General features: G+C 32.6%; 1 protein-coding gene across 3 annotated transcripts in view; it reads left to right on the top strand.

Annotated features, from left to right (window-relative positions):
- LOC118205229 (heat shock 70 kDa protein 14-like) overlaps positions 1–27936 on the top strand; it is a 66472-nt gene that overhangs the window by 6785 nt on the left and 31751 nt on the right. For all 3 annotated transcript variants that reach the window (XM_085822454.1, XM_085822455.1, XM_085822456.1), the window contains exons 4-6: positions 12419–12518; positions 15596–15686; positions 26870–26974. In XM_085822454.1, coding sequence (XP_085678580.1) covers positions 12419–12518; positions 15596–15686; positions 26870–26974 — 296 coding nt within the window. The remainder of the gene's footprint in view (positions 1–12418; positions 12519–15595; positions 15687–26869; positions 26975–27936) is intronic.

The following is a 27936-nucleotide window of genomic DNA, read 5'->3' as shown; positions in this document are numbered from 1 at the left end:
GCGGCTAAATATTATAGCCCTGTATTATATTAAAAAAAATTAAATAATGAAGAATCTGCATGAATGTATGTATGTTTCTCGCATTGTGATAAAACAACGGTACATCTATTATAAAATCATCATTTTAAAATAGATGAATTTCTTAACATACTTGCAAAAAGGAGTTTTTTATTCAAAATTTCCTAGGATATACGTGAATTTACATATTGGCACACTTTGAAATTTGCCATATATGTTGTAAGCATTAATAATTCTAAATGTAATTTCGCTTTATGTTAAAATTATTTGAAATAATGAATAATGACTTCTTTTCACTCATTTACAATGAAAAAAAGGAAAGGAAAATAGGTTGCTATAAATTAAGAAATTTGCCAGATGAAGTTTTTCAATGCCAAATGAAGTTTGCCAATGAAGTTGTGCCAAGATAAGTTTTTCAATTTCTCCATAAATTTCATGCTAACTTTTACAAAATTTAATATTTAGGAATAATTTGGGTCATAGAATCGAAATAAGAAAAAATGTTGGCGTGTCATTTCAGAAGAAGTCAGATTTTGTGTCAAAATACCTATATCAGAATAGTGCTATATATAAATCTAATACAGTCAAAAGTCGTTAATTCAGACACCCATAATCCGGAATGATCTATATTCCGGACCTCAAAGCTACAAACTTTCTGCGCATATGCGCATAAGACCTTTACGGCTGCGATTATGCATGTGCGCATGCGCATAATATGTTTTCGCTTGCGCGTTTAATGTATAACGGACGGTATAAGCTAAGCTAAAATTATCTAATTCAGTTAATGTTGCAGATTGCTTTGTTCCTTAATGTTTGAAATGGATCCGGCTTATTATTTTTTGCAGACTGTTAGAGCAATTTTATAAAAGTAAGCTTGAACTTTTGATTATGTCAAATAGAATTTCCGATATATATTTACTAATATGTAAAGGATCTACAAAGCGAAAGTATGTTTCGAAGTCCATTAAACAAAAAGTGGAATTGCTGCAAAAAATGGATAAAGGCATATGCTTTGTTTATCTAACCATTCCGAAATCTGTTTATCAATTTCACGCTGCTCTGTGGCGGGGGGATGCCGCGGTGCGCTATGAATTGGAAGGTGATCTGTCAGCACTATCCTTATCTTCAGGGCAGATGTTTTTATTTTATTTGGCTTATAATTCCTTACTAAATGTAGTATTTTTTCTCGATGTACTCCTTGAGTGGCCGTGTGCTTTGAGGGGTATTTTTCTTCGCTACCATGACCCAGCATGTAATAAGTGAATCTTCAAATTATGTTTGTTTATGGAAAAAAAATGAACTTAAGTTCAATGATCACTGTGAATTGCATTCTTCCATAACTTTCTGATTCGATCCAGTTTATCATTTTGTTCAGTCTATTATTATTACTCTCACCTTATCAAAATTTAAAGCTTGAATTTTCAATCATGACAAAAATAGATCTAATTTTGGAATTGCAGTTTAATCCACAAAGCAAAAGCATGTTTTGAAATCAATCAAGCAAAATGTGAAATTACTGCAAAAAATGAAAAGGCATATTTGTGGTAAAATTTTGTGATGAGTATGACACAGTAAAATAAACATTATTACAATAGAAAAAGAAACTTTTTGAATTTTTTGCGAATTTTAACACAACAAGCAAAATGAAGGAAGCATTTTCCAGGACTAGTTTTGGTGGTTTGGTAGTTAACCATCGAAACTAGTCCTGGAAAATTTGTAAATATAACGGCGATTTTTGTTGTTTGACTTCTAAAATATCTTTTGATAGTCATCAACAAACTCGGCTCACATTCCACTTACACACTGCACAAAAGTAGACACAAAAGAATACAATTCACATTACAAATTTATAACTTATGAATATTGTGCATATTTGGGAAGAAACAGTTAATATTTAATATTTGCTTAAATTAATAGTTGTTCGGCGTGTCATCGTAACTTAATTAAGACACAATTGTTTAATCTCATAATTCTCAAAGTGTTATGCAGAAATTAAAGGTACCAGTAAAGGTTGTTACGATTCATCTTTTGTCACTATCAGTCTGAATACAAGATTTTTATCCAACATCTAGTACAGTCAAACGTCGTTAATTCGGTCACCCTTAATCCGGAATGATCTATAATCCGGTCCTCAAATCTACAAACTTTCTGCGCATACGCCACGTTGACACATGCGCATAGGCATTTAAGCGTGCGTGTAAGACCTTTATGGCTGCGCATATGCGTGTGCGCAAGTGCAGAATACGTTTTCGCTTGCGCATTTAATGTATAACGGACGGTATATGCTAAAATTATCTAATTATCTATTTCAGTTAATGTTGATTATTGCGTTGTTCCTTAATCTTCGAATTGGATGCGGCTTATTATTTTTTGCAGACTGTAAGAGCAATTTTATAAAAGTAAACTTGAACTTTCGATTATGTCAAATAGAATTTCCGATGCTGGAGCTCCTAAAGGATCTACAAAACGAAAGTATGTTTCGATGTCCATCAAACAAAAAGTGGAATTGCTGCAAAAAATGGATAAAGACATGAAGAAGGTGACAGAGAGGTTAGTTAAAATGAAAAAATTTCAATTGACAAGTTAGTCGGTATTCTCGGCGCAGAAATTACGGGACTTGAACAGCGGAACTTTGTAACTGAACAAGAAAGTATGTCTGTTTATAGAATTAAAGAGAAAGTATTATCACATAAAACGAAACAACTTACATTGAAAGGAATGTTTAATAAAGTAAACAAATAAATATTAAGCTTCTTTTTTTGTAAATTTTGATACCCTTTAGATCATAATTGTTCTTTATTTCATAAATTATGGTTTCATATTTTTAATTTTAGAATTTCTGCATGCCATCTTACGCGATTTAAACTGATGATCTATAATCTGGAAAAATCGATAATCCGGAATCGCCGAAGTCTCGACGAGTCCGGATTAACGACTTTTGACTGTGTATAGCCTAAGTCACACTTTTGAGACATGGAAAAACGCAATTTGAATTTCATCAATTGGCCCAGTAGAACGGGAGATATAGAACTGTTTTTTTTTGCACAGTGTACATTATGAATGCAGTCATTACAACTAAGCTTGGAGATAGAATATTAACTTGGAACATGGAATTTGTAAATAATGCATGTACCATATATCTTAAATGTATACTATGCAAAAATTTAATTTTTCTTCATTGATGCACAAGAGAAAAAATAGTCCATCGTTCATTCTTTCAAATAATTTTAACAAAGTGCATAAGCTACATTTTTGTTATTGTCGCTTATATTAAATACACCAAATTTCAAAACGTGCCAAAATGCAAATTCACATATGTCTTAGGAAATTTTGTTTAAAAAACTCTAATTTTTTACAGATATGCTTAGACATACAACTACTTTGAATTTTATATATTTGAATTTTATATAAAAACATTTTCGAAAAATTTATAAAACATATTTAAAAATATAAATTTTAAAAATAAATCTTAAAAAATGTGTGAATTATATTTGAATTAAGTTTAAATTTTGAATTCTGGAAGAAGTAATCAAGTAAGTTTTATATAAAATTGAATTAACACAGAGGAGCTAAAATTTTGATAGCTAATTTTTAAAAAAGTACTCGTTTTATTTTTACAAAAGTTGGCAGTTTAGCATAATTTGAGTGGTAGATTCGATATATGGAAAAAAAATTCATATGTTATTTCAGAAAAAGTCCGATTTTGTGTCAAAATATTTAAGTTAGAATAATGCTATGTATAAATCTAATATACATCTTAAGTTACGCTTCCGAGACATGGAAAACGCAATTTGAATTTCGTCAATCGGTCTAGTCAAATGGGAGCCATAGAACTGTCCCGTGTACATGGAGCTCATTCTTATCACGATGGCATAAACTGAAATTTTAGCTGCATTCAGTTTTGTAGAAGTAGAGGACGTATATGAAAATTTTACTTTTTTATGAAACTTTTTCCTGCGATCAGAGGGTTAAAGCATCAAAATAAATAAAATTAAAAAACAGCTAGTGGTATTATATTTTTCATGGCTGAAGGGTAGATAGTACTAAAATTCATTAACAATGGCAGAAATATGCAGGGAATACATTTGTAAGGTTGAGAGAGTGACACAAGTGCTTTAGAAAAAGATATTCCACTTTGGCAGATGACGAGCAGTATAATGATCTAAAATACATCACAGATGCCACTGTTACAAAAGTTAATGAGCTTTTTGCTTCCTTGTACAAAATAAATGAAGTATTCAAATCATGAAAAATTTTGGGTATAATATTTCTCCTGAAATATCCATTTTCGCTGTTTTTGAATCCATCTGACCATTTTTAGCCCAGAAGTGCTATTAATTTCATTTTGCCATTTTCTGTTGATTCACGATAAATGTCGGCTCATTTTTCAAAATATTGCCACCAAATATTACAGCCCTGTATTATATTTAAAGAAATTAAATAGTGAAGAATTTGCATAAACCTATGTTTCTTTCATTGTGATAAAACAGCAGTACCTAGATCCATCAAATTTTGAATAATGTACTTTCCACCTGAATATGCACATCTGCAAGGCCAAATTTGGAATTTCTTTTATTATCTATTTCATAATTAAGACACAATAACACGCTGAATAAATACTAAGTCAGAAGTCAAACAACAAAAATCAGCGTTATATTTACAGAATTTTCACAGGACTAGTTTCGATGGTTTTACCGAACCACCATCCTCAGCTGCAAAACCGCAAATGAACAAGATAGGAAATAATGATTAGATAAGATAAGAAAGCCTGGACAAGAATAAGCAAGTGGCGCCATCTGTTGGTGAAACCAGAACTAAAACATAATTTCTTTAAAGGCCGAAGGCAAATTTGGATTGGAATTAGGATCGTTAACTAGAACAGAAAGATTTTTATGAATGTGAAATGCCTCTAGAAAATCCAGTTCTCCAATGGAAGATGTTTTTTGAATAATTTTGGCAGCAGAAAAATTGAAAGTGTGATTTTCAGACTAACAATGTTGAGCAACAGAAGACTTCTGTTAAATGAAGGACCATATAATCCGATCCCTAAAGATCCTTCACCTTCGGACTTGTCAAAAATACAAACTGCGATCAAATCTTTGCAAATCATTTCAAGCAACTTAAAACATTCGCTTATCTCATCTGTTGCGAATTGTGCCAGATTATATGCTCTTCCCAAAATTCATAAAAGTGGCATTCCTTTCCTCCCTATTGTATCAAATTTAGGTACTGCCTCGTATCCTTTAGCTAAATATTTAGTTTCTAGATTTTCTACTCTATTAGACAATAACATTTACACCATTAAAAATTCAATAGAGTTTATAAAAAAGGTTAAAAACATTTCTCCTAGTTATTACTCATGGTTTCTTTTGATGTAAAATCATTATTCACCAATGTCCCAGTGGAGGGTGCATTAAGATGTCTAGAAACCCGACTTCGCGAATTTCATTTCTCTTGCATCGAAATTGATGAGCTAATTTCTCTCACTCAACTCTGTTTGAAACAAACACATTTTGTTTTCCAAAATAAATATTACAAGCAAACTGAGGGATTAGCCATGGGAAGCCCCCTCAGTCCCATCCTGGCTGATATCTACATGCATTATTATGAATCAAAATTGTTTGAAACTTTAAACTTCCCGGCTTTGTTCCGCTACATAGACTGTACTTTTACCCTGTTTGAAAGTAATAAAGATGATTTTAATAAAGTTCTTTCAACAATGAATTCTTTTGATCCTGCTATTCAGTTCACTTTTGAACTTGAGACTTGCAATTCTCTTCCGTTTCTCGACATTCTGGTCACACGTAACACATCCAACTTCAGTACTACAGTTTACCGTAAACCTTCATCGGTTTGCCTTCCACCACACTTTAAATCATGTCATCCGACCAAGCAAAAGTTAGCTTCATTTTATTCCTATGTTTTTCGTGCTCTTTAAGTTTGCTCCTCCAAACTTACCCTTGATGAAGAACTAAATTATTTAAAAGCAATAGCTATTGACAGGGGCTTTTCACCCAACATTATTAATCAAGCAGTTAAAGAATTCTCATCTCAACACACTAAAAGGCACACTCTTGTTTTAGGAGATTATAAAAATTCTGTTGCCATTCCCTTCTTTCCATCAATTAGCTATAAAGTTGCACATATTTTGCAGGAATTAAACTTTCGGGTTGTTTATTCTCCCATCAATAAAATTCCGAGTTCCATACTCAAGGACCCCATTCCGGATATGAATTCCTGGGGTATTTATAGGATTCCTTGCCAGTGTGGTTTAATTTACATTGGCCAAACTAAGAGAGCCTTAAAATTTCGCGCCAAGGAACATGAGGCATATGTTAGAACAAAGGAAACACAGAAGTCTTCTGTTGCTCAACATTGTTGGTCCGAAAATCACACTTTCAATTTTTCTGCTGCCAAAATTATTCAAAAAACATCTTCCATTGGAGAACTGGATTTTCTAGAGGCATTTCACATTCATAAAAATCTTTCTGTTCTAGTTAACGATCCTAATTCAAATCCATCTTTGCCTTCGGCCTTTAAAGAAATTATGTTTGAGTTGTGGTTTCACCAACAGATGGCACCACTTGCTTATTCTTGTCCAGGCTTTCTTATCTTATCTAATCATTATTTCCTATCTTGTTCATTTGCGGTTTTGCAGCTGAGGATGGTGGTTCGATAAAACCATCGAAACTAGTCCTGTGAAAAATTTTGTAAATGTAACGCTGATTCTTGTTGTTTGACTTCTGAATTAGTATCTATTTCATATTTTGTAAAACTTTAACAAATTTTTGATTAACAAACTCAGCAATTTCAAAGTGAGCAGTGTCAACACTGTACAGGATAAAAGATATTTTTATCTCCAGCATGCGAGACTGTGTGTTGGAAATTCTAAAAATGTGCCCCATTTAAAAATTATTTTGTGATATTGCTGTTGAACTTAATTTAAGACAGTGGAGTAGCGAGCATAACTGGTACCCGGGGCAAAATACCTTTTTGGTGCCCCCCCGCCTTTCCTGGAAAAAACACAGTGATATGATGAAAATCTTGTTTGGAGACTATTTGGCACCCCTCTGTGAGCGGTGCCCAGGGCATCATACACCCCCTTGCCACCCCCTCGCTACGCCACTTATTTAAGAACATGATATTGAATAAATAAAGGTAACACACAAAACGTTAAAAAAATGTGCTTTGAGCAGCTTTCTTTTAGTTTCAAAATTCTATTCTTTGTTGCAATTTTTCGCCTTTTGAGGGATTACTTTTTTGCCACTAAATTTTAGTTTCACAAGTGATTCCAAACTGGCAAACCTAAAAGTCACTACTTGTAAAGATCTTTTTCATAGTTAGGTAGGGGTTCTAAGTGAAAGTTCTAGAAGTTTTTTTAATTATGTATATTTCAGTTACGTTTGGATTTAATAATTTCACTTAAGTTTTCAATTCTGTGGATAAGTTCTCTTTGTTTAAAGGTAAAATTTTGATTTGAAATTTACACTAAAGTATTTTATTATTTCACTTTTGGTTTCAATTCTTTGTTTAAAAGTAGAATTATGCTTAGAATTAACTCTTTTTTTTTTTACTTAACTTTGGGGAGGACCAGAATTTTCGGGTGAACTATTATAATTAAAATACATCGGAATGATCATCAGCTAATTCTGGATACAGAAAAGGAAGGATTTTTTTGTGAAAGAGATTTCAGTTGATTTTACTGTTCCTCCTCCTGTTGAAGTAGCATTGAAGTTGATTAAATTCCTCTTCTAGTGTACTCTTTTCTTTAAATTTCATTGATTATTTTAAAATTAGTGTATTACTTGTTAAAATTTTTAGTTTTGACAGTGATTGAATTCTTTTTTGCATTTATTGGATTTTATGAAATTTATTACTTATTTCAAATTTTGGTCTTTGTAAAATTGTTCTAAATTTCTTATTATTTTTTACTGTTATTTTTCAGCAGGATAATGTGTGAAAATACTAGATATTATTATATTAGATTAAAAAAAATTGTATTGTAACTATATATAATTACATATATTCATCTCCTTACCCAAAGTAAAAGCCCTTGCCTAGTCTATATTTTTACAATCATTGGTTGTAGTTATATACTTCCAATTTCAGAAGTGGCTTAAATGATGAAAATATTCATGTTTTGTTAATGTCAAATTAAAAAAATATTATTTATGACAAGTAGCGAAATCTAACTTTTAATAGGGTCTCTTGGTTTGTATACTTACATTCGGGAAGATCTCGATTTGAAAAAATAAAAATATCTGGTTATAATGGAAGTTTTCCGCCGAATAACGTTCTCAATAAAGTTAGGGGGGAACATGAAAGCAGTAACTTTAGGATGGGTAGTAATCACTGCCCAAATCTATGATTTTTCTGCCGACGTTTTCGTAGCTTTTCAAAGCCTTCCGCCCCGAAACTTGGTTGCCACGAGTCCAAAAACAGATCAACCTCATTTTGGACATCCTGTGCACAATGAAGATAGACCAGGAAGATGTAGCTGCAGGTGTGAAAAAAGGTAGAAGTCCAAAGGAGCAATGTCAGGGCTATATTAGGGCATGGCAAAAGATCCCATTCGAGTCTATAAAGAGTCCAGCCGATGAATGCAGACACATGTGGTTCTTGGTTTATCTTGATGGAACATTACCTTTTTTGCACTGGAACTCAGTTTGATGTTTTTCCTTGATAACAATGTCAATATGGACTAGCGTCTCATTGTACACATTACTGCGGAGAGTTTTGCTTTTTTCGATATACTCTTTGTGGATAATACCGCAGTAATCCCACCAGATACGAAACATGATCTTTTTGCTAGTCAAATTGTGTTTTGCGATGCTGCTGATGGGCTCACCGGGTGTAGACCAACTCCCTTTTCAGCCTGTGTTGTTAAAGTAAATCCACTTTTTATCATAAGTGACGACCCGGCACAGAATTTTGTCCTTGGTTTGATATTTGAGCAGATTATTGCAGGCCCCGAAGTCTGTTCATATCTGCTTGAGTCGGCTCATGCGGCCCACAGTGATTGAATTTGTACGTCAAGTTTATGCAATGCATAATCTTAGCAAGCAGTGGCATAGGGAGAGGTGGGCAAGGAGATTTAACTAACCTCCTTTTTGACCTGTATTGTTGATGTAAATCCACTTTTCATCACAAGTGATGATCCAGTGCAGAATTTTTTCCTTACATTGATATTTGAGCAGATTAGTGCAGTCTAGAACATGGCAGTCTGATCTGCTTGAGTCAGCTCACGTGGCACCGAACGATTGAATGTGTATGTCAAGTTAATGCGATACCTAACATGACTTAATGGACATGGTAGTAATGCCTAACTTCTTAGCAAGCTCTCGAGTGCTCTTCTTCCACAAGTTCTCACTGGCGGGCCTCATCAACAACAGTAGGTCGGCCAGAGCACTTTGCTTCCTGAATGTCATAGTCCTTATTTGTGAACTTTCGGTACCAAACCTTCTCAGTGTCATATGATAGAACATTAGTATCTAAAGCTGTGATTTGGTGACATTAGCTGTACACATGATTTGGTGACATTATGTAGCTGACCTTTGGAACAGAACTGGAAGTAAATGATGGTTTCTAATCTGGTAGCATGATAGTTTCATTTCAGACATCTTGTACTTAATGATAACAATCTTTTTTTACTAATTTCACAGCACAGTGTTCTAAAGCAAGTCTCTTTCTTTCAAATGCCAGAATCGTTTGACAAAATATGATTAAACATGGTAACACAAACTATTTGTGCAGATGATATTTGCAGTGGCGGGTAACTTTCGTTAAATCCCGATATAAGAAGTTTGACTCCCATATTGCAAAAATTTGCCAGAATATTTAATTTCAAAATTCAATTTTTTTGTGTTATTTTCATATTGGCTTTAGGGATTGCTTGAGGATAATTTGAGGAAATAAGTTTAAATAAAGTGTAGCAAAAAAATGTGTATAATTTAATAGGCCATACAAAGAAGTTATATGGTGTCCACGTTAGATTTTTTAAACAAGAATAACAAGTATTGGTTCATCTCAAAATTTCTGCAGTTTTTCAAATCAAATTCATGAATAAATCTAATGACTTTTTGAAAAAAAAAAAAAAAAAAAAGGAATTTTTGAATTGTCTGAAGAATGGCAAAAAGTAATAGTATAAAATGGTACTCGTGTGATTCAATGAAGTATTACTGTGTTTTTGCACCACTTCATTAGTATATATATATATATATATATATATATATATATATATATATATATATATATATATATAAAGACCTTTTTAGATGACTCATTAACAAGACACAAAGAAATATGTTGTATGGTTATGTCTGTGCAGTATCTACAGCACGATATCATAAAAAGGGATGATTCCCTGTCACAGATAATCACTAATGAAGTAGTCTTCTCATTTTGAATCAAAATCAAAGTACCAGTCTCTCTATTGAAGACATTTTGGTTCCCTTCTACCTGAAAAATTTAAGGTGCAAGAAACGTACACTAGCATTTATCTTTGATTAGGGTAGCCCACTCTCTTTTCTTGTTCTATTTTGATTTCACAGAATTCTTAATCTATATTGTCTTAATGGAACCCAAAGTTCCACACAAGAACACAAAGCATTCACAACATTGTGGAGAGATGCTGACTACATAGCAATAGTTACTTGTTAGACAAAAACACCTGGAAGACTTTCCAGTGGCATTTTTCTACTTGCTAACACTAACAGTGGATGGCACAATTTGATTGGTTATTTGAGTATGGCAAAGCATGCAAGGGCTATCTGCATAATAAAGGGATGCCTTCATGTAGGATTTTTCAAGGGAAACTGGCTTATATTTTTGCTATGCATAGAAAAAATAATAAAATACAACTATGCAGCCAGCCGAACCCAGGAAAAACTACCTGTATTTAATTAGCAGTCTTTAATGACTTGGCTGCTGGTGGGGGCTCTGCAGAAAGAATTCAGTGGGAAAGCCCCCATTTTCTTTTGACAGTCTGGACTTCCAGTCTGTGGTTTCACTGATTTTAGTGAGCTAAAAATTTGGGAGAACAACAATTCCAGTCAGATGATAACATACGGGGGGGGGGGAGAGTTAAGTAATAGTTCTATGAACAACCTAAGAACTTTTATGAGAATGTTACTGATTGTTTCTTGTCCTGCTAGGGTAAATGTCTAAACTATTAACAGTAAAATATTTTTGCAAAATATTGAATCATTGCCAATATAAAACTTTCAGCTTATTTTTCATAGAATGCCCTTTATGGATTTTTGAAGTATTCTGTAAAATTGATTAACATTATTTTATGTATTTAGCTAAGTAATCAAATAATTTGTTAGTGCATAATTCAGGTATTATTATTATTATTTCTGAAACCTTATGGTTCTGTTTTCTTTGCTTTTATAAAATATACAGATAGTGTTTTCTAAAAATGTTATAAGATTTAGAGTTTTCTATTCAAAAGTTTTTTAAGTTCATTGTTGTTGAAGCACACCCTTAAGTGTTATATTTGTAAATCTGCTCTGCTGGAATAGTTTGTTAATTCTTCTCCTTATAAGATGCATTAATAGTAATTTCAATAAAATTCACTTAAAATTCCTGTGATATGCTGATTAACATTTTATTGCCTAATCAACAAAAAATATGCAAGATTTTGAAATGCGTAGACACTACCTGAGAGTGATTTTGTACATGCAGATTGGGTACAAAAATAATACAAACACCTTTGAAATAAGAGAAAAGTTGGTGCTTTCTGATTATCTGCATTCTGTATGAAAAGTAGCAGGTTTATTACTGATTGATTTTTTGGCAAGCTAATGCATGAAAAGCAACAGCCATATTCAAAATGGTGGTGCACCAAGAATTCCATACAAGAGCAATCATTCTGTAAAATTGAAAAAGCAAGAAATATTTGTGATGGAATACTTATTATTATTATTATTATTATTATTATTTAGAAATCCTTTTTATTCTGTTGTTCTTTCCATGTATATAGCTATCTGTTTCTCCATAAGAAAATCAAAGAATTACACAACTCAGTATTCTACAGCTTTAGCATTGTGCTGTGATCAAAATAGACACATGTTATATGCATAGCTGAGCTGGAACATAGTTTGTAGTAGTATCTTGGGTTGCCACATAATTATTTTGGCAACAATCTGCTTTGTTTATTGAGCATGTTTTTATGACTTTTCAAAGGGGATGTGGATAATTAAGAAATACCATTTTAGTATTTAAGCATTATAGAATGAATTCAGTTTCTAAACACATTTTTAATAGCATTTATCTTTTTCTTTATTTATAATGCTTTTTATAAAATATTTATTACTTGGCTAGCTACAGTGATGGTTGTTTAAATATCTTTTTAAACTTTCTGATAGTTTGTATTACATACTGCTTTTATCTCTAATAGCTAAATGGAAAAAATGGAACTAAGCTGGACTTAGAAAAAAATATTTCTCTACAGTATTCAATTTCTGAAATTTTAACTATTTTGTTCACAGCAATGAAAGGTATGACTTCAATTTATGCTCTAAATGTTTTTCTTTTTATATTCTTTATTGTTTAAAATTCCTAATTATTATTTTACTGCCCTAAAATATTTCTATATTGCAAATGTTTGATATATTAGAATTGAACATTTTGATACTAATCTAACACATCTTTTTGCTGTCAGCTTGCCAGCATTTTGATGTGAGAGCAATGGTGTTAGTCCATAAAGTTGCAACTTCAGTACAACTTCATATATATTTTAGAATTTAGGAAATTCACGATGCCAAGATTCTTTTCTGCCATGTACATTTTCCCAGTATGATGTACTGTGAGATGTTTCCTTCAATATTGTTCCTGTAATAGAATAAGTACAAATGGAACCGGTGGATTTAAGTATGATGTTACCATCTATAGTATACAAAACTGTGATGTATCTAGACAAGAAAAACAAATCTTGGCAGCTGTTTATTGATTGGCTATGTGGACCAATATCATGAGCAAGAAAGTGAGATAGTGAATGCCTATCATAAAGACAGTACAGAATTTGCAGCACTTCTGTTCAGCCTTATCAATAATATTTTGGATATGCATTATTTGTAGAATATCATCTTAAGATATAAACAGTACTATGGATAAAGAAAGCTGAATGAAGATGTATAATGAATATACTGCAAAAGAGCAGAATGCTAAAAAATATTTTCATCACGACTATTAGGTAATCATAAATTGCTAGGTTATGTGTATTGCCAGCCTGTTTGGTTTTATCGCTGAGATCAGAGCAGTGCCTTCTTATGCCTGAGCTGAAAAGATATCAATATTAGCATTTTTGTACTGTTTGAATCAGGTCTCTCTATCTAATAAATTGCATATCCTGCTTCATCAAACACTTGTGAGGTAAGTGTATAGTTATAAGCCAAGAAGCCATAGATCTGTTAAATTAACCACTTGCACTATGACTAAACTTCACGGTTGTGATGCCATGCGCTACAATATAACAAGTGGTAAAGTGTCTCATTTACGATGCTCCGCATCTGAGAGTGCAATCCAGAGCTGTAACTCAAGAAATAAACAATCTCGTTTTTGGGCTACGAGTGCAGCAGGATATTTTCATTTTTGTGTGCGGTTTGAGACAAAAGCATCTCGAGGTGCGTGGCACCTCTTTTTAATGCAAGTGGTTAATGTAAATTTTTCAAGAATGTTGATACTGTGTGTAAGTTTATAATGCTCATGTGACATCAAGTTATGATCTTTTAATAAATTTACATGCAACAAACATGAAATTGCATCTTGTACTTTACTGTAATGGAGTTTTGATATAACAGAAAGGTAGGCCAACTATTACAAGGTGAGTACATTATTTCTAACTAATTCAGTAACAATGTTAGAATTTTCTGTCACTTCCACATTGCCTTTCTGTTTCCTTCTGTGAAAGAATTTTGTGATTTTTGGAGGTTGCTGACTTTGTTTTATACAATGATATAAGTAGAAATCATGCTATGCGAGTTTCTTAGAAATTCTCTTTCGGAATAAGAGTCCTTCCAGATTTTCCAAACACTCGTACATTTTGTCATTAAAGTCCATGACATTATTTGAAGATGTATCTAACTGTTCTGCTCCTTTCTGTATTTGAATGTTACAAAGCTGCCTTTTGACAGAGAGGCCCATTAATCTGCCAAAGCCGACTTTGCATATTTTTCTTGTACTTTGTGCTCAGCCATGTTGGGTTTGTAAAAATTTAAAGGAACTACTGCAGGCTGTTTTAGGGCAGCAACAAGTGCAGCGAATGCTTTGTGTGGTTACTGGTACCTTGGGGTTGTCAGTGATCACTGATGCTAGGCTGGGGTGTAACTTTGGCCCTTCTTTCGAGAGAGCTCCAGATAACAGTGTTAAAAATGCAATTCTGCAGCAAGATTACAAGTTGATAATTACTACCTCCACATTGCATGACAGCATGCACAACCTACGGGAGATATATCTCAACTTGCTCAATGTTCTTGGCTTCGAAACTCAAAATCTACATATAATTCACATTTTGATTAATATATAAGTAAGATAATTTTTTCTGTAGTATTCTTAGTTGTTGCACTACATTTTGTAATAAGTATGTAAAATTATTCAGTTACTTGTACTTAATTTGGAAACCAACTCATTATATTTGGTATAGAAAATTGTTTATTTGGGAAATAAAATTGAAAGTTGAATTTCAGTGGGAACTGTGCTTCTCCTGATATTAATTTTTAAAGTATTCATTATAAATGTAGTTGCTAGTAGTAAATGCTTATACAGAAAGCATAGAATACTTCAAACATCTAAATCTGACAGCATGTCGGGTTTTAATTTTATTTTCCTGAATGCCAACCTCTTTGAGTAGGCTTTCTTTAATATTCTATTTAGTAATAAAGTACTGTAAATGTGCAACTTGTGAAAATGCAAAGCTGATTCGCTTTTCAAATTATGAAACTAAATTAAATACAATTAATTTTTTTTGTCACTATCTCATTTTGTTGGGTGTTGGGTAGAATAGCAAAATTGAAACACACCTTATTCTATCCTCAATATGAAATCCAAATTTTGTCAACAGAAAGGTAGTGTAGAAGTTACAGAAAATTATAGTATGTTGTCTGAATGTAGATTAGAATAATTTGCATAGAATGGAAAGAAGAAATATTAATAATGCACACAGCAGCTTTTGTCCAGAATATTTATGCATACAATTTTAAAGGAAAGAAAATAACTGAAGAATGTATAAAACAAAAGAATTTTGGAATTTTGAAAAGCCTGGAAAACTTCAGTAGAAAATTAAGCATGTTTTGAAAAATATAATTCTTTCTTCAGATGGTTTGCCACATCTGTTTTCATAATACATTACTAAAAATAATATTCATGCATAAATATATATAGTAGTTAATTGTTTTAAAATAATAAATGAACAATATTTGTTTTGTTTAAATTAATATAACATGATTTGAAACTGCTTTTCCTCAATCAAATATGTATATATCATTGCTTTTTGTATGAAATAATAAGGTATAAATTTCACTTATGTATTTAATTAAATTTTATTCCTCATAGTTACTTCTTTTAATAATTTTTCTAGAAATTGCTCGCAGTCATAGTCATGAAGATGTTTATCCAACTGTCTTAACTGTACCCATAAGTTTTACATCTACACAACGTCAGCAAGTGAAGTTAGTATTGAAATAAATTTTATGTATAAGATTGTAATAAATACATTATGAAAGAAACTGTATAAGATGAACTATTTTACAATGCTTAAATAGTAAGAAATAGGAGCTTAAAATTTATGATATATGTATGATGGAGCAAATTTTTGTTTGTAAATTTTTTACTTATGCATTTATATCATTTAATTTTACTGCAATTTCAAATTGCTAGAAAAGTTGATACTTTGGCCACTTTGAGAGAAAATTTCAAGCATAAAAATTGTACTGCATGTGGACAGGAATTACTAAACATATGATACTTAACACATATAAATAATAAAAGCATATTAAAGAAAAGTAAAATGGGATAAATTTACACTTACAATTATTTTTTGTGTACAGTTGATCATTTCCAATCATTTCTTGTGTATCTTTATTTTGGTCTTATGTATAATTTGTGTAATTACTGTTAATATGTATCCTCAGTTGCACATTCTTAACTCCAGAACATTCTAGCCTTTTATATGGGATAACTATTTTGGTGAGATGGAGGTCATGATCTTGGAGCCCTAGTGATCTTTCCTTCTTTCATTTCTCATTATCTGTCCTATTTCTGTTTCTTCCATCCTTGTGGTTTTCCTTTTTGGAGCCTGGGGCTCAAAGTGAGATTCTGTAACATTTTTCTTGTTTCTAGTTTCTCGTTGATAGAAAACCACCCATATGTTTGCCACGGGTTATGACTCGTAAGGCTGAAAAGGAGGTTCCTAGTAGCTGAAGGGGGAAGTACTGTCTTCATCATACTGCAGAGTTGGCAACTCTTCCGATTTAGGCAGGACACTCCTGATTTTCGATCGCTCTCCCGCCAACACGATTTGCAATATATTTCTTCCGCCTTTTTTTTATTCTTAAAATTTCTCACGATTTTTATGGAACTTAATACTTCGTTATATGAGCAAAAAAAAAAAAAAAAAAAAAAAAAAAAAAAAAAAGTGATTTTGGACATTTGAAAGCAATTGAATTTTCTCTAGATTATATCTAAAACAAAACCTTGCGAATCAGATGAGAACTTCTGCTTTGTTAGTGAGAGCATATACGTATCCAGAAACGTCGTTCTCCAGTTCTTCAATGGGCATCGAGCTCCACTGCGTGTCATCTGACATATATTAGTCAATGAGCACAAAGCAAGCTCAAGGCTGTTATTTGGATGATATTTAGTTATTCCGTTCATCTTGTCCTGATTTGTGTGAGTACACGTGCCTTCAGAAAATAGTTTTAGAAGTTATCATCTTTTGTTATGTCTGCGAGAAAGGTGAAATACTCATGTACGTTAAAAAAATCGTACACAGTTGACTTTCCTTCCATTATTTCCTCAAGGAAATGTAACAAATTTGCGATGTATACTGTCTGTCGTTGCGATTTTTTTTATTTTGCATGGTGGAAGGGCGGATGTTCTCAAACATGTGCATACACAAAAACACAAGGACAACATGAGTTGTTTTGAAAAAAAAAGAAAAAAAAAAAAAATTAAATTTTCTTTGGAAATAAAAGACCAAAAAGTTATTAATGCAGAATGTCTTTTCTCTGCCTTTTTACTGGAGCACAACCTGCAACTGAATGCATCGGATCATGCTGCAGCTTTATTTAGAAAAATTTTTCCCGATAATGAAATCGCGTTGATATTTATTATTATCTTGAAAGGAGTTCTAAAAGGAAGGAAAAATTGAAACAGATCAGACAGCTGCATAATACTGAAATAAGAAAAATTTTGAAACGTGTGTACATGCTGGCTGTCTTTAAAGAAATGCTTATCTAGAATCCTCGATCAATGGAACCCACTTCTTGCATTTTTTAAAGAAGAAGTAAATGCTTCGAGAGTTAAGATAAAAGGCTCTGTTGAAAGTTACAAAATACCTAAAGTAAATGGAGATGTAGTTACTACTTCCATTGTTAAAAAAAGGTGAGAAAAATAATTTCTGCACTATTCAGCAATTAAACTGGCAGTTCTCAAAATAATACTGCAAAGTATAAGCATAAAACTGATACAAGTTTCTCGCAAAATAAAAAAATTGCTTAACGCACGAAACATTTTCTGATTACTGTAAGTTTATCTTGTGAAGAACGAATATTTATGCTTTTTTCTTCGGACCTTAACAAAGCTTTTTGCTTTTTTTACAATTCATTTTGCCATCATTCGATGTTCTTAACACAGTTCTACAAAGCAGAATTCCATTAACTCATGTTTTGCAATCAATGATTTATGATCTGTTTAAAGACATTTTATCAAAGTTTGTAAAATCAGTCTGCGTTTTGTCTTGTAATTCTATATATGATGGGATTTATGGTGAAATAGAAAATCAGAAGAAAGATGATTTGGTAATAGGAGCTGCAACTACAAAAGTAGTGGAAGAACTGTCAGAAGAAGACAAAAATAAGTTTTATCTTCATGTTAGAAGTTACTTCTGTCGAGTATGTGATTACATATTACATAAGTTTCCAGTGAGCGATAAAGTGATTTTGCATGCTAAAGTTGCTGATGTGTCTGCTCTAGCAAATGGATCTTTTTCTGATATAAGGTGCTTTTTGAACAGATTCCTGTGTTACTTCATGTAGTCATGAAAGATGATGATATTGATGTTACCACTGATAATATTGCAGTCACGATTTTGCAGTTTACAATTAGAAAAATTGGATGAAGTTTACAAATCAGCTAGGATTGACACCCAGTGGATTTAATTGGAAAACTGAAAGGTGCTGATGGAATTTTAAAATATAGTGAACCATCTAGAATTATGTTGGCCATCTTGACAGTTCCCCGTAGTCATGCAGAGTGTTCAGTGTTGTTGGGAAAACAAGGACTAAATTTATATCTAATATCAGTGATGACATATTAGAAAAACTTTTATTACCAAAAGCAGGCCTACGTGGCAATTGCTATGAACAAAATTATGAAGTTTCTTTCTTAACAAAAGCAAATCTGTCACTGTTCATAACATTTGTACGAAAACTGACTAAAGTGTCTATTTTGCTTGTTTGTTTTCTTAAACGATGCAAGTAATAAAAATGTTTTTTATGTGTAAGGTATTTTTGTGTTGCTTGCATTTAAGAATTAGTAACTATTTAAACTTAATTCATTATTGAAAACTATATTTTTATCATTTAAAAAGTCTTTTTAACATTGTGAAAAATCTCCTGATTTCTTTAGAATGTCATAGGTTGGCAAGTATGATACTGCTTTGGGCTCTACTTCAAATTGAAAGGGAATGCACTTAGCTGTTCCTGCTAGTAGTAATCGGTTAGTCACTAGTTCTTAGTGTCAGTGGCTTGGGGATAAGCTTTCAGGAAAGACTGTGGGGCTCCAGATTGCTTATAGACTCAATAAACCCTGCGCAGGAATCTGCTTCGCCATGTTGGACTCTGTGGTGGGTGGGGCTGCTAAGTTCGAATCTTTTATCTCTTTAAATATGGCTTCTAATATACAAACAGATGAACAAAATGTAAATATTCCTATTTCTAAAACAAAGTTAAGACTAGTATAAGTGCTGACAATAATAAAACTCATCACAATTTCTTATAATTAGTAATTCAATAGGAAATCTTCAGAAAGTGTCACTATTTTAAATACAGAAATGTATACAATTCTGTATTAGTGAAACAAAGAACATCAAAAGGCTGTGCTGTGGAGATATTCTAATTTAAACTGTTTCTCCTGCTCAGTCTGTTACCCTTTTTTGTTTAAACTTTTAAAACTAAGGCAAGTTGATGTGAATGTTTCAAAAAATAAATCATCAACTTATATTTATGACATAATCTCTTAAGACTGAACTCCTCTTTTTTTGAGAAAAGGAAATGGTCTTTGTGCTGTTTGACCAGAGTGCCTGTGCTGCTAAGTGGATCAATATCTGTAAAAATAGTCAGTTGATAAATATGAAATGCATAATCCTAATCTTCTGTTACCAAAATGTATTAAGGCTATGTATTTACACTGTCTTGTAAGACTTTACATACCAAATCCTTTGCGATATTTCCAATGCTATCATTTTGGCTATTTAAGATGTCCTATCATGGCAAATTAACATGTGCTTGATGCTCTGTGGAAAGCTACAAGAATGATAACTGCATTGTTCAGCCATTATGTACAAACTGCAAAGCTGCATGTACAGCATACTCCAGACTAGTCCCAAGTGGAAATCAGAGGATGTGGAGGCAATTAAAGTAATGAAGAATATCTCATATGCAGAAGCAATAAAATTAGTATCAGTTGAGCAGCCATGTAGAAATAAATCTTACACCAATATAATAAAATCTGTAAAATCAAGAGGCATTCAAATGATAATCTGTGTGCAAAATAAGCAGCCAGTTCTAAATGCACAAGAAAAGACAGCTCAGAAATCAGTTCTATCAATAGTGTAAACAAAATCTAACCAAACTGGAAATGTCAAAAAAATAAATAAATAAATAAATAAAAAATAATAATAAAAAAAATAATAAAATAAAACCTCTCAAAAGTGCAGACTTGTTTGGAAGCTTTAGTTCAGATTCTGAGATGGATGTAGAACAGAAAGTAAATTGCAACTTCTGTCAAAATCTTGTGAGCATTCAAGATTTAATTCGTGTACATCATGCTGTGTGCTTAGCAGTGCTGGAGATATTTCTGAAACAGGGAAATAAGCTAAGCTTTGGAGGTTTTCATTCAACAGAAGGACAATCTTGTAGGTGAGCATGGGAGTGAAGGTGTAGGTCTCATCACTTAATTAACCTTTTAATTCACTGCTTTTGACTGTTAACCTTCAAGCTGTTGTCATTCAAAGAAATAGGACCTTGGTTTCAATTTATTCTGGGTATTTGCCTCCAAATGACAACATCAATCAAAGAGAATGTTGTAATTTAACAGAACAGCTTCCAGAATCCTTTATCATCATAGTGGAGTTTAACAGTCATAGTCCAGTCTGGGAAGTAAGGAGACAAATCTTCGAGGGAGACATATTGAGCAAATGACTGAAGATCATTGCCTTTGTGTCTTCAGTAATGAACAGGATACCTACTTGCATAAATCTATAAATTTCATGCTGTTGATTGTGCTATCTGTTTACCATCTCTTTTTCCTTTTTGTGTATTTAGGGTAGGGAATGATCTCTATGATCCAGAGGGATTCATTCTTAATTTCTCATTTTTCTAACTCTTGCATGAGAAGGAGTAAATCCCATGTCAACAGCCCTTTGTTTTTTTACTTGCTAGAGCAGACTGAGAACTTTTATCATCTCTTGCAAACATCACAAAAGATATGATGTTAGGCATGCATATCAGTGTTGTAATGAAAGCCATTACTGATATTATTATTGAAGTACCTTCTGTATCCCTACAAAATCAACAAAGGTATTCAAATTTTCAAACCCATGGTATAATACTAGCTGTCAACAAATTCTCAGACAACAGAGAGAAAGCTTGGGGGGTTCTTTTGTAGGTTTTCCATTTTGTCAAATCTGATAGTCAAATCTGCCACAGCAGATGCTGGAAAAGTAAGACATCAGAGCGAGAAGGATTCATAGATATTGTATGTATCATCAATAACAGCCTCTGCACCAAGCAAAAATGTCTGGGAAAGAGATAGAAAGGCATCCGGACTATATAAAGACCACTCACTTTCCTTTCTAGAAAAAGATGGTCGAGTGATTAGCAGCACAGAAGAAATTGCAAATGCTATTGGTGAGACATTTGCTGCTGTTTTTTACAGCATCACTTATATGCCAACATTTCTTTCTGTCAAATCTTACTCTGAGATAAATCTCTTTACATTAAATTCTTCCAAAACTGATTTTCAATTCAAAAATTGAAAAAAAAATTCCCAAGAGCCATTTTACCATGCTTGAGCTAAAAAAAGCTTTGCTGCAGATGCATAGATCTAGCCCGGGTGTAGATGGCATGAGATACGGAAATGATGAAACATCTTTCCTTTAAATCATTGGCTGCCCTCCTCACTCTTATAACAAAGTGTGGAAGGAGCATACCTTTACCTATGCTGTGAAAGCTGCGATGTTAGATAAGAATGTTACTGTGAAGTACATCCCATATTCTAAAAGAAGGGCCACCTCCGTTTTATTTAATCATGTTCTGTATGAGTGGAAGACTAGCTGGGAACACTCTAGTAGAAATTATGGCCTGTTAAAAAATATAAACTTAGGAAAGAAAATGGAAAAATGTATATAGATATAGATGTTAATCAGATCCTAACAGGACATGGTCGCTTCCCAGCATATTTAAAGAGATTCGGATTACAGGATAATGATAAATGCAAATTATGTAACGCTCTGGGAGACTCGAAACATTTTTTTGAGGACTGTAGTATTACCGGGAGCACAAGGGTTAAATATAGAAAACAATTTCACAGTGATTTTAAGAAAAATTATAAGAACCTTGAAGAATATTCTAGAGAGATTATGAGGATTCTAAATTCGTCTAAAGAAGCCATAATCATTTTTGTGTGAATGATGTATGTATATGTGTTTATATGTTTTTATGTCATCTTATTTTTGTTTTCTAACAGTTATTATTATTTGTTTCTGTTCGTTTGTATGAATGTCTTAGGTCCAGGGATAAAGTGAATTTCCCTGGTCGTATTTATTATTTCTTTTCGTTTTCCTTTTACTAATTTTTTTTTGTTACTCGGTTCCTGATGTTTTGGTTTTCCGGGGCTTGTAGCATACCTCTTTTGTTTTTTGTTCTCTTGTTGAGTGTTTTGAGCACGACTGGATCGCTGGCTCGTCGTTTGTTGTTGGATGGGCTAGCTCCCATGTAGAGTCATATGACCAAGCATGTCTTGGTTAGGTGGGCTGGGGGCTGCGCCCGTAATTATACCTTTACCTATGCATGGAGGAAAGCTGTTGTCATTCCAGTAGCTAAGCTGGGAGAAGATCCAAACCATCCTTCTATTGTTCTATTGCACTTGCCAGCTGTATCTGCAAGCTGTTTGAAAAAAAAAATGGTAAACTGTCCCTTTGTCTATTGCCTGGGGAAAAAAACAATCTAATTTCACCATATTGGAGGAATTTCTGCACAGGAAGAATGACAATCGATAATCTACTCCTTTTGGAAACTTATATTCTTAAAACCTTTGTCAAAAGAAAATTTCTAGCCTCTGCTTTCATGAACATTGAAAATTCTGTTTTCATGAACAAGATAAGACATGGTATTTTGGTATATGCATGATCTTCATGCTGGAGATATGGTATTTTGCATGATCTTCATGCTGGAGATATGGTATTTTGCATGATCTTCATGCTGGTGGCGTACACAGTAATCTGGTGATTAAAAATTGTTTTAAGGTTATAACTTTTCAAGTTAGAATTGGCTCTATTTTTTTCTGATAACTTTGAACAAGAAGAGGATGTGGCTCAAGGCTGCATTTTATTTGTTACTGTATTCAGCCTAAAATTAATCCATGTCTTAGAGGAACTTTTTCCTACCATTTCAGGCTCATTGTACATTGATGACCTCCAAGTCAGTTGTCAAGGTGCGGACATGAGATATGTAGAAAGGCAATGACAGATCGCTCTTAATAGGATCTAGACATAATTAAAGGAAAATTAATTTGTGTTTTTGAAACAGAAGACAATTCGCATACTCATTTTCAGAAAGCATCCATGCTGAGCCTGGGCTTCACTTTATAAGTTCACGAATTCCAGTTCTCTCAAAGTGAAATTCCTAGGAGAGATGTTTGACTGGTTTTCTTTTTTCCACATGTCATGTTAATGCAGATGATCAACATCAAATAGTTTAAAATAGAAAATGCTAAATATTTGCGTAATGTTTGCATTCATTTGCATTTATTGTGGTTCAGTATAAATTGAATCAAGCAGAATTAAATATGGTGATAATAAAAGAATGGAATCATTTAAATGAAACTGAATTTCTGCTCTCCAATTTACTTCTGAAATAAAACAAAAATAAGAGGAAGTGGAGTGGAGAGTCTGCAAGTAGCTAATAAGGCAGGTCATGTTTACTCAGAACCCTAACTCCATCTACTGATAATCAAAATAAACCTGATATCTGTAAGATCTGTTGCAGCAATTACACAGAATGAAAGAATACTCAATAAAGATTACGTATTTCGAGGTAGTAGCGCTGCCTATCAGCAACTCCCAGTCACTATTAAACACCATCCGTTTATTGATTCGTAATTGTAGAATTGTCATCACAGTGAAAAACTTGTGTTCTTCATCTTCATTTATTACCCCTTCTTCACATTTCTTTGCAAAATGCATTAATTAGAAAATTTCATTTTTTTTTTTTTTTTTTTTGTGATATCTGAGAACCTTCAGATTTGCAGCTATCATCTTCATCATCCTAACCATGAAATAGTGTAGCTGGCCATAAATTATGCCAAGCATTTTTAAGAGTATCTGGAGACACATCCTCCCATGATCTTGCGATGCTCCACACAGCAGATTTTATTCTAAAATGTTTTTAAAATTCTTTTTGTTAAATTTTTCCTTGTCAACATTTAGCACATTTAACTTAAATCAAGAAATTTAACATGGTCTTCTCAAAATACTATTTTATATTTGCACATCAGCATGCGCAGTATTCCAATATCCATAGGCTGAATGATGGACGTAGAGTTTGGAGGAAAGAATAACATGGATACATTATCTTTCATTACAACTTTAAGTGAAATGTGAGTCGCGCAGTTATTTACAATCAAGACAATTTCTGCATCATCGGGTAAACCAACTCTATTCAAAGTTTGCCAAATCTCGGGTATGTAATGATTTTCAAACCAATCATACATTTATGGTTGTGCCATCCATGCTCTTTTATTTGCATGATATATTATGGGAAAATGTTTACTCCTGAAATGCTGGAGGTCATGCATTTTTTCTGATTACGAAAAGTTTGCATTTGTGTGCTCCTGCGGCATTTGCACATTCTAAAATTGTTATTCATCTTTGAAATCTTTGACACCAGTTGGAGCCTTTTTCTGTAGAGGTTGCCAAGGTATTTTGTGGTGCATATTGCCAGAAAAGACTAGTTTCATCAGCTTTGTAAATCTGTCCTGGAGATACGATTTCACTGTTAATGAGTTCAATGACTTCATCTGCAAATAATTCAGCAGTTTCAATATCAGCTGAAGCATTTTCACCTGAAATTTTTAATTACATTATACCATTTTGATTTTAAAATTTGGTTAACCCATCTGTCGAATATGTGCACTCAGTTTTTAAGTTCATTTCTTCATGAAATAATTTGGCTTCAGCCATTAGCAATTGGATACGTCAGTGGCACGCCCTTGCTGCACCTCTGTCTAAGCATTTAATAATCACTTTGTCATGACTTTCACTTTATTTTCTGTTATTCATTGTGGATAGGGTATTGGAAACCACAAAAAATTCATAAAGTTCCTTTTTCTGTTATGTCATATACAGTTGACTTTCCAGTGCTTTACTCCTCACATAATTTTGAGATGGAAATACCTATATCCATATTTTGCAGCAATTCCACTTTTTGTTTAATTTGCATTGAAACATGCATTTGCTTTGTAGATCTTGTTGCAGCTCCAGAATTACAACCCTTTTTGACATAATTCAAAGTTCAAACTTTAGTTTTCATAAAATTGCTGTAATTATAACAGCCTGCAAAAAATAACAAGCTGGATCAAAACAGAAAGTTAAGGAACAGTGCAATCTGCTATATTTACTGAAATTCCTTGGAATCAGTAAAGTATAATTTTAGCCTAGCTTAACAGCATCCACTATACATTATTGGCTATGTAGCATAAGATTGGCGACGAAAGACAAAATGTTTTGACGAAAGACAAATTTTATCTTGCTTCTATTGTGCACTGAGACAATTTAAGCCTAGATTGTATTAATTTAATTATTTATTATACTTATGTCCAATTCTTGCACGTGCTAAAGGCTTATCCGAGTCCTGAATAAATAAATTCCCACAAGCTTACTGAGGGCCGCCACTAGGTATTTTGCTGCCTCATGCAGTTGGGTCCTAAATTCTGCTACCAAGCACTTTCCTAAGTTTTAAATTTTTGCCTCCCTTAATTTTGGGTCCCATTGCTTTCCCTAAGTTCTGAAAATTTTACCATCCCTTAATTTTGCTACTAGGTGCTTCTCTAAATTCCAAAAATTTTGTCTTCCCTAAATTCTGCCGCTCGGTGCAACCACACAAGCTCTGGTGCTGGTTCTGAATTTATGTGAATAAAAAGTCAGTTATTCTTAATTCTCAAATAGCACTAAATGTAATCTTTTGGCCTGTGAGTATCATTAGCAAAATCTATTTTTAGCCTATGGAAAGAAATTTTTGTTAAATTTTTCCTCGTCAACATTTAGCGCATTTAACTTAAATCTGTAATCAACCCCAAGCATAATGTCAACATAAAAGGTTTCCATATTCGTTGTTATTCAATTACTAATATAAAAAAAGTGTTTTGGCATCACATCATAAGTCATTACTCAAGTTGCCATGTGTGATAAACATATGGTGATGAAAGCAAAATGTAATGATTTGCCAGGTTGGTGTCAAGGATATAAAATATTAGTAGCTGTGAAATCAATGATGTTTCTGTGTGGAATGTTTCAGTTTGAGATGTATGCCAAGCAGATATACAGCTACAGAACCAAATTATTAATCACACAAAATGATTTGTTCTTTAAACAAGAGGTGTTTTATTTAGTGCTGAAGTGAAATTAAGAATCAGGATTCTCCACGTTTTCTTACAGGGAAAAAAAAAAAAAATTCAAGTGACCATGTATAAAGCATTAAAAAAATCATAAAATAATAATAATAATAAATTGTTGGTGGTCCGGATTTTAGATCATTCTGGATGCTGGATGTCCGGATCTCAGATTTTGTACTGTACTTAATATGTAAATTTTGCCATTTCATTCTGTGATACTCACACTGATGTGCTTTAAAATTATTTCATGGTTTTTATAATGTTTGCTGTAATATAGGTGAATTATTTGAAGAAAGTGTGAATGATTTGTGCAGATATAAAAGCTATATTTTATGAGCATTAATAGGTAGATCTGAGCAATAAATTTTGCAGCCCAAGAAAGTATACACTGATTTCCAAGGGAAGATGATAGAAATATTGTTTGTATTTTCAGAAAAATATAAGTTATTAATCTCCATGTGTAAAGTATATATATTTAAGCCATTTAAATAGTGTTGTCATTATTGTTTCTTTTTTAATGTAGGAAGGCTGCTACTGATGCAGGATTTCAGCTTTTAAGAATTATCAATGAACCAGCTGCAGCTGCTCTAGCATATGGTATTGGTCAAGAGTCAAATGATTCCAACAGGTACAGCTTTTTATTATCAAAGATGATCTCTTTTAAGAGAGCTTTAATAAACATATTGGAAAGGTACCTAACTTAAAAAGCATTAAAATATTGTAACATTAATTGCATTTTTATTACAATGTAATAAAATAAGAATTATATATTGAATGGCTGATATTAAAATTAGCAAAATTGAATGGCTGATACTAAATGTGCAAATAAGTTTTGGAATAAAAACTCAAATCTTTCTTCTTTATATAATTTATAGGTGGCTTAGTAGCTATAAAGCATCAAAAATTGGTGATAACTATTGAATAAATTGGCTGCATAAGATTTTCACAATTTTCTTCATGTGTCATATAAACACACAAATTTCCCTTAAATTATTTTTTAAAGATATCCTTTCCCCAACATACAGATATGCATAGTAAGCTTAATTATAATCAAGTAAACCATTTCCAGTCATAATATTAAAATATGGAAAAAATGTGCTTGTATATAGGAATGCTCACTATAGAAAATTACAAAATTTTGAAACAAAAATGCATAAAAGAACCTGCATTTTTCTTTGGCCAATAAGTGTTTATTCATTTATTTATTTTTAAATTCAGAAATGAAAGGTATCCTTTCTTAAAGCTTTAAGCAGGTTTTTCTGCAACTTATTTGAAATCAGAGCATTGTGTCAATTACATTTGTAAATATGATCTCTGTTCTTGTACTAATACTTAAAACTTGTAATGCTGTTTTCCCAGTGTTATTTTATAGCATTAGAGAATAGGGATAAATTATCAAAAATGCAGTCAACTGACAATTATTCAAGAGCAGATTAATTGAGCCCTGTCTAAAATAAAAGTTCAATTTGTTTAGTGCTGAGTAATGCAAAAATTACCTGTCTCAAGTCATTAGCATAAAAAGGGCAGAAAGGAAAAGAAGACTATGTAGGCTAACACCTGTAATAGTAGGTGATAGCATTACAATATTTG

This window comes from Stegodyphus dumicola, chromosome 8 (assembly GCF_044657685.1).
Source record: "Stegodyphus dumicola isolate Sdum_Otavi_A_Nest chromosome 8, ASM4465768v1".
Classification (NCBI taxonomy): Eukaryota; Metazoa; Arthropoda; class Arachnida; order Araneae; family Eresidae; genus Stegodyphus; species Stegodyphus dumicola.
This window is presented reverse-complemented; position numbering and strand designations above follow the sequence as displayed.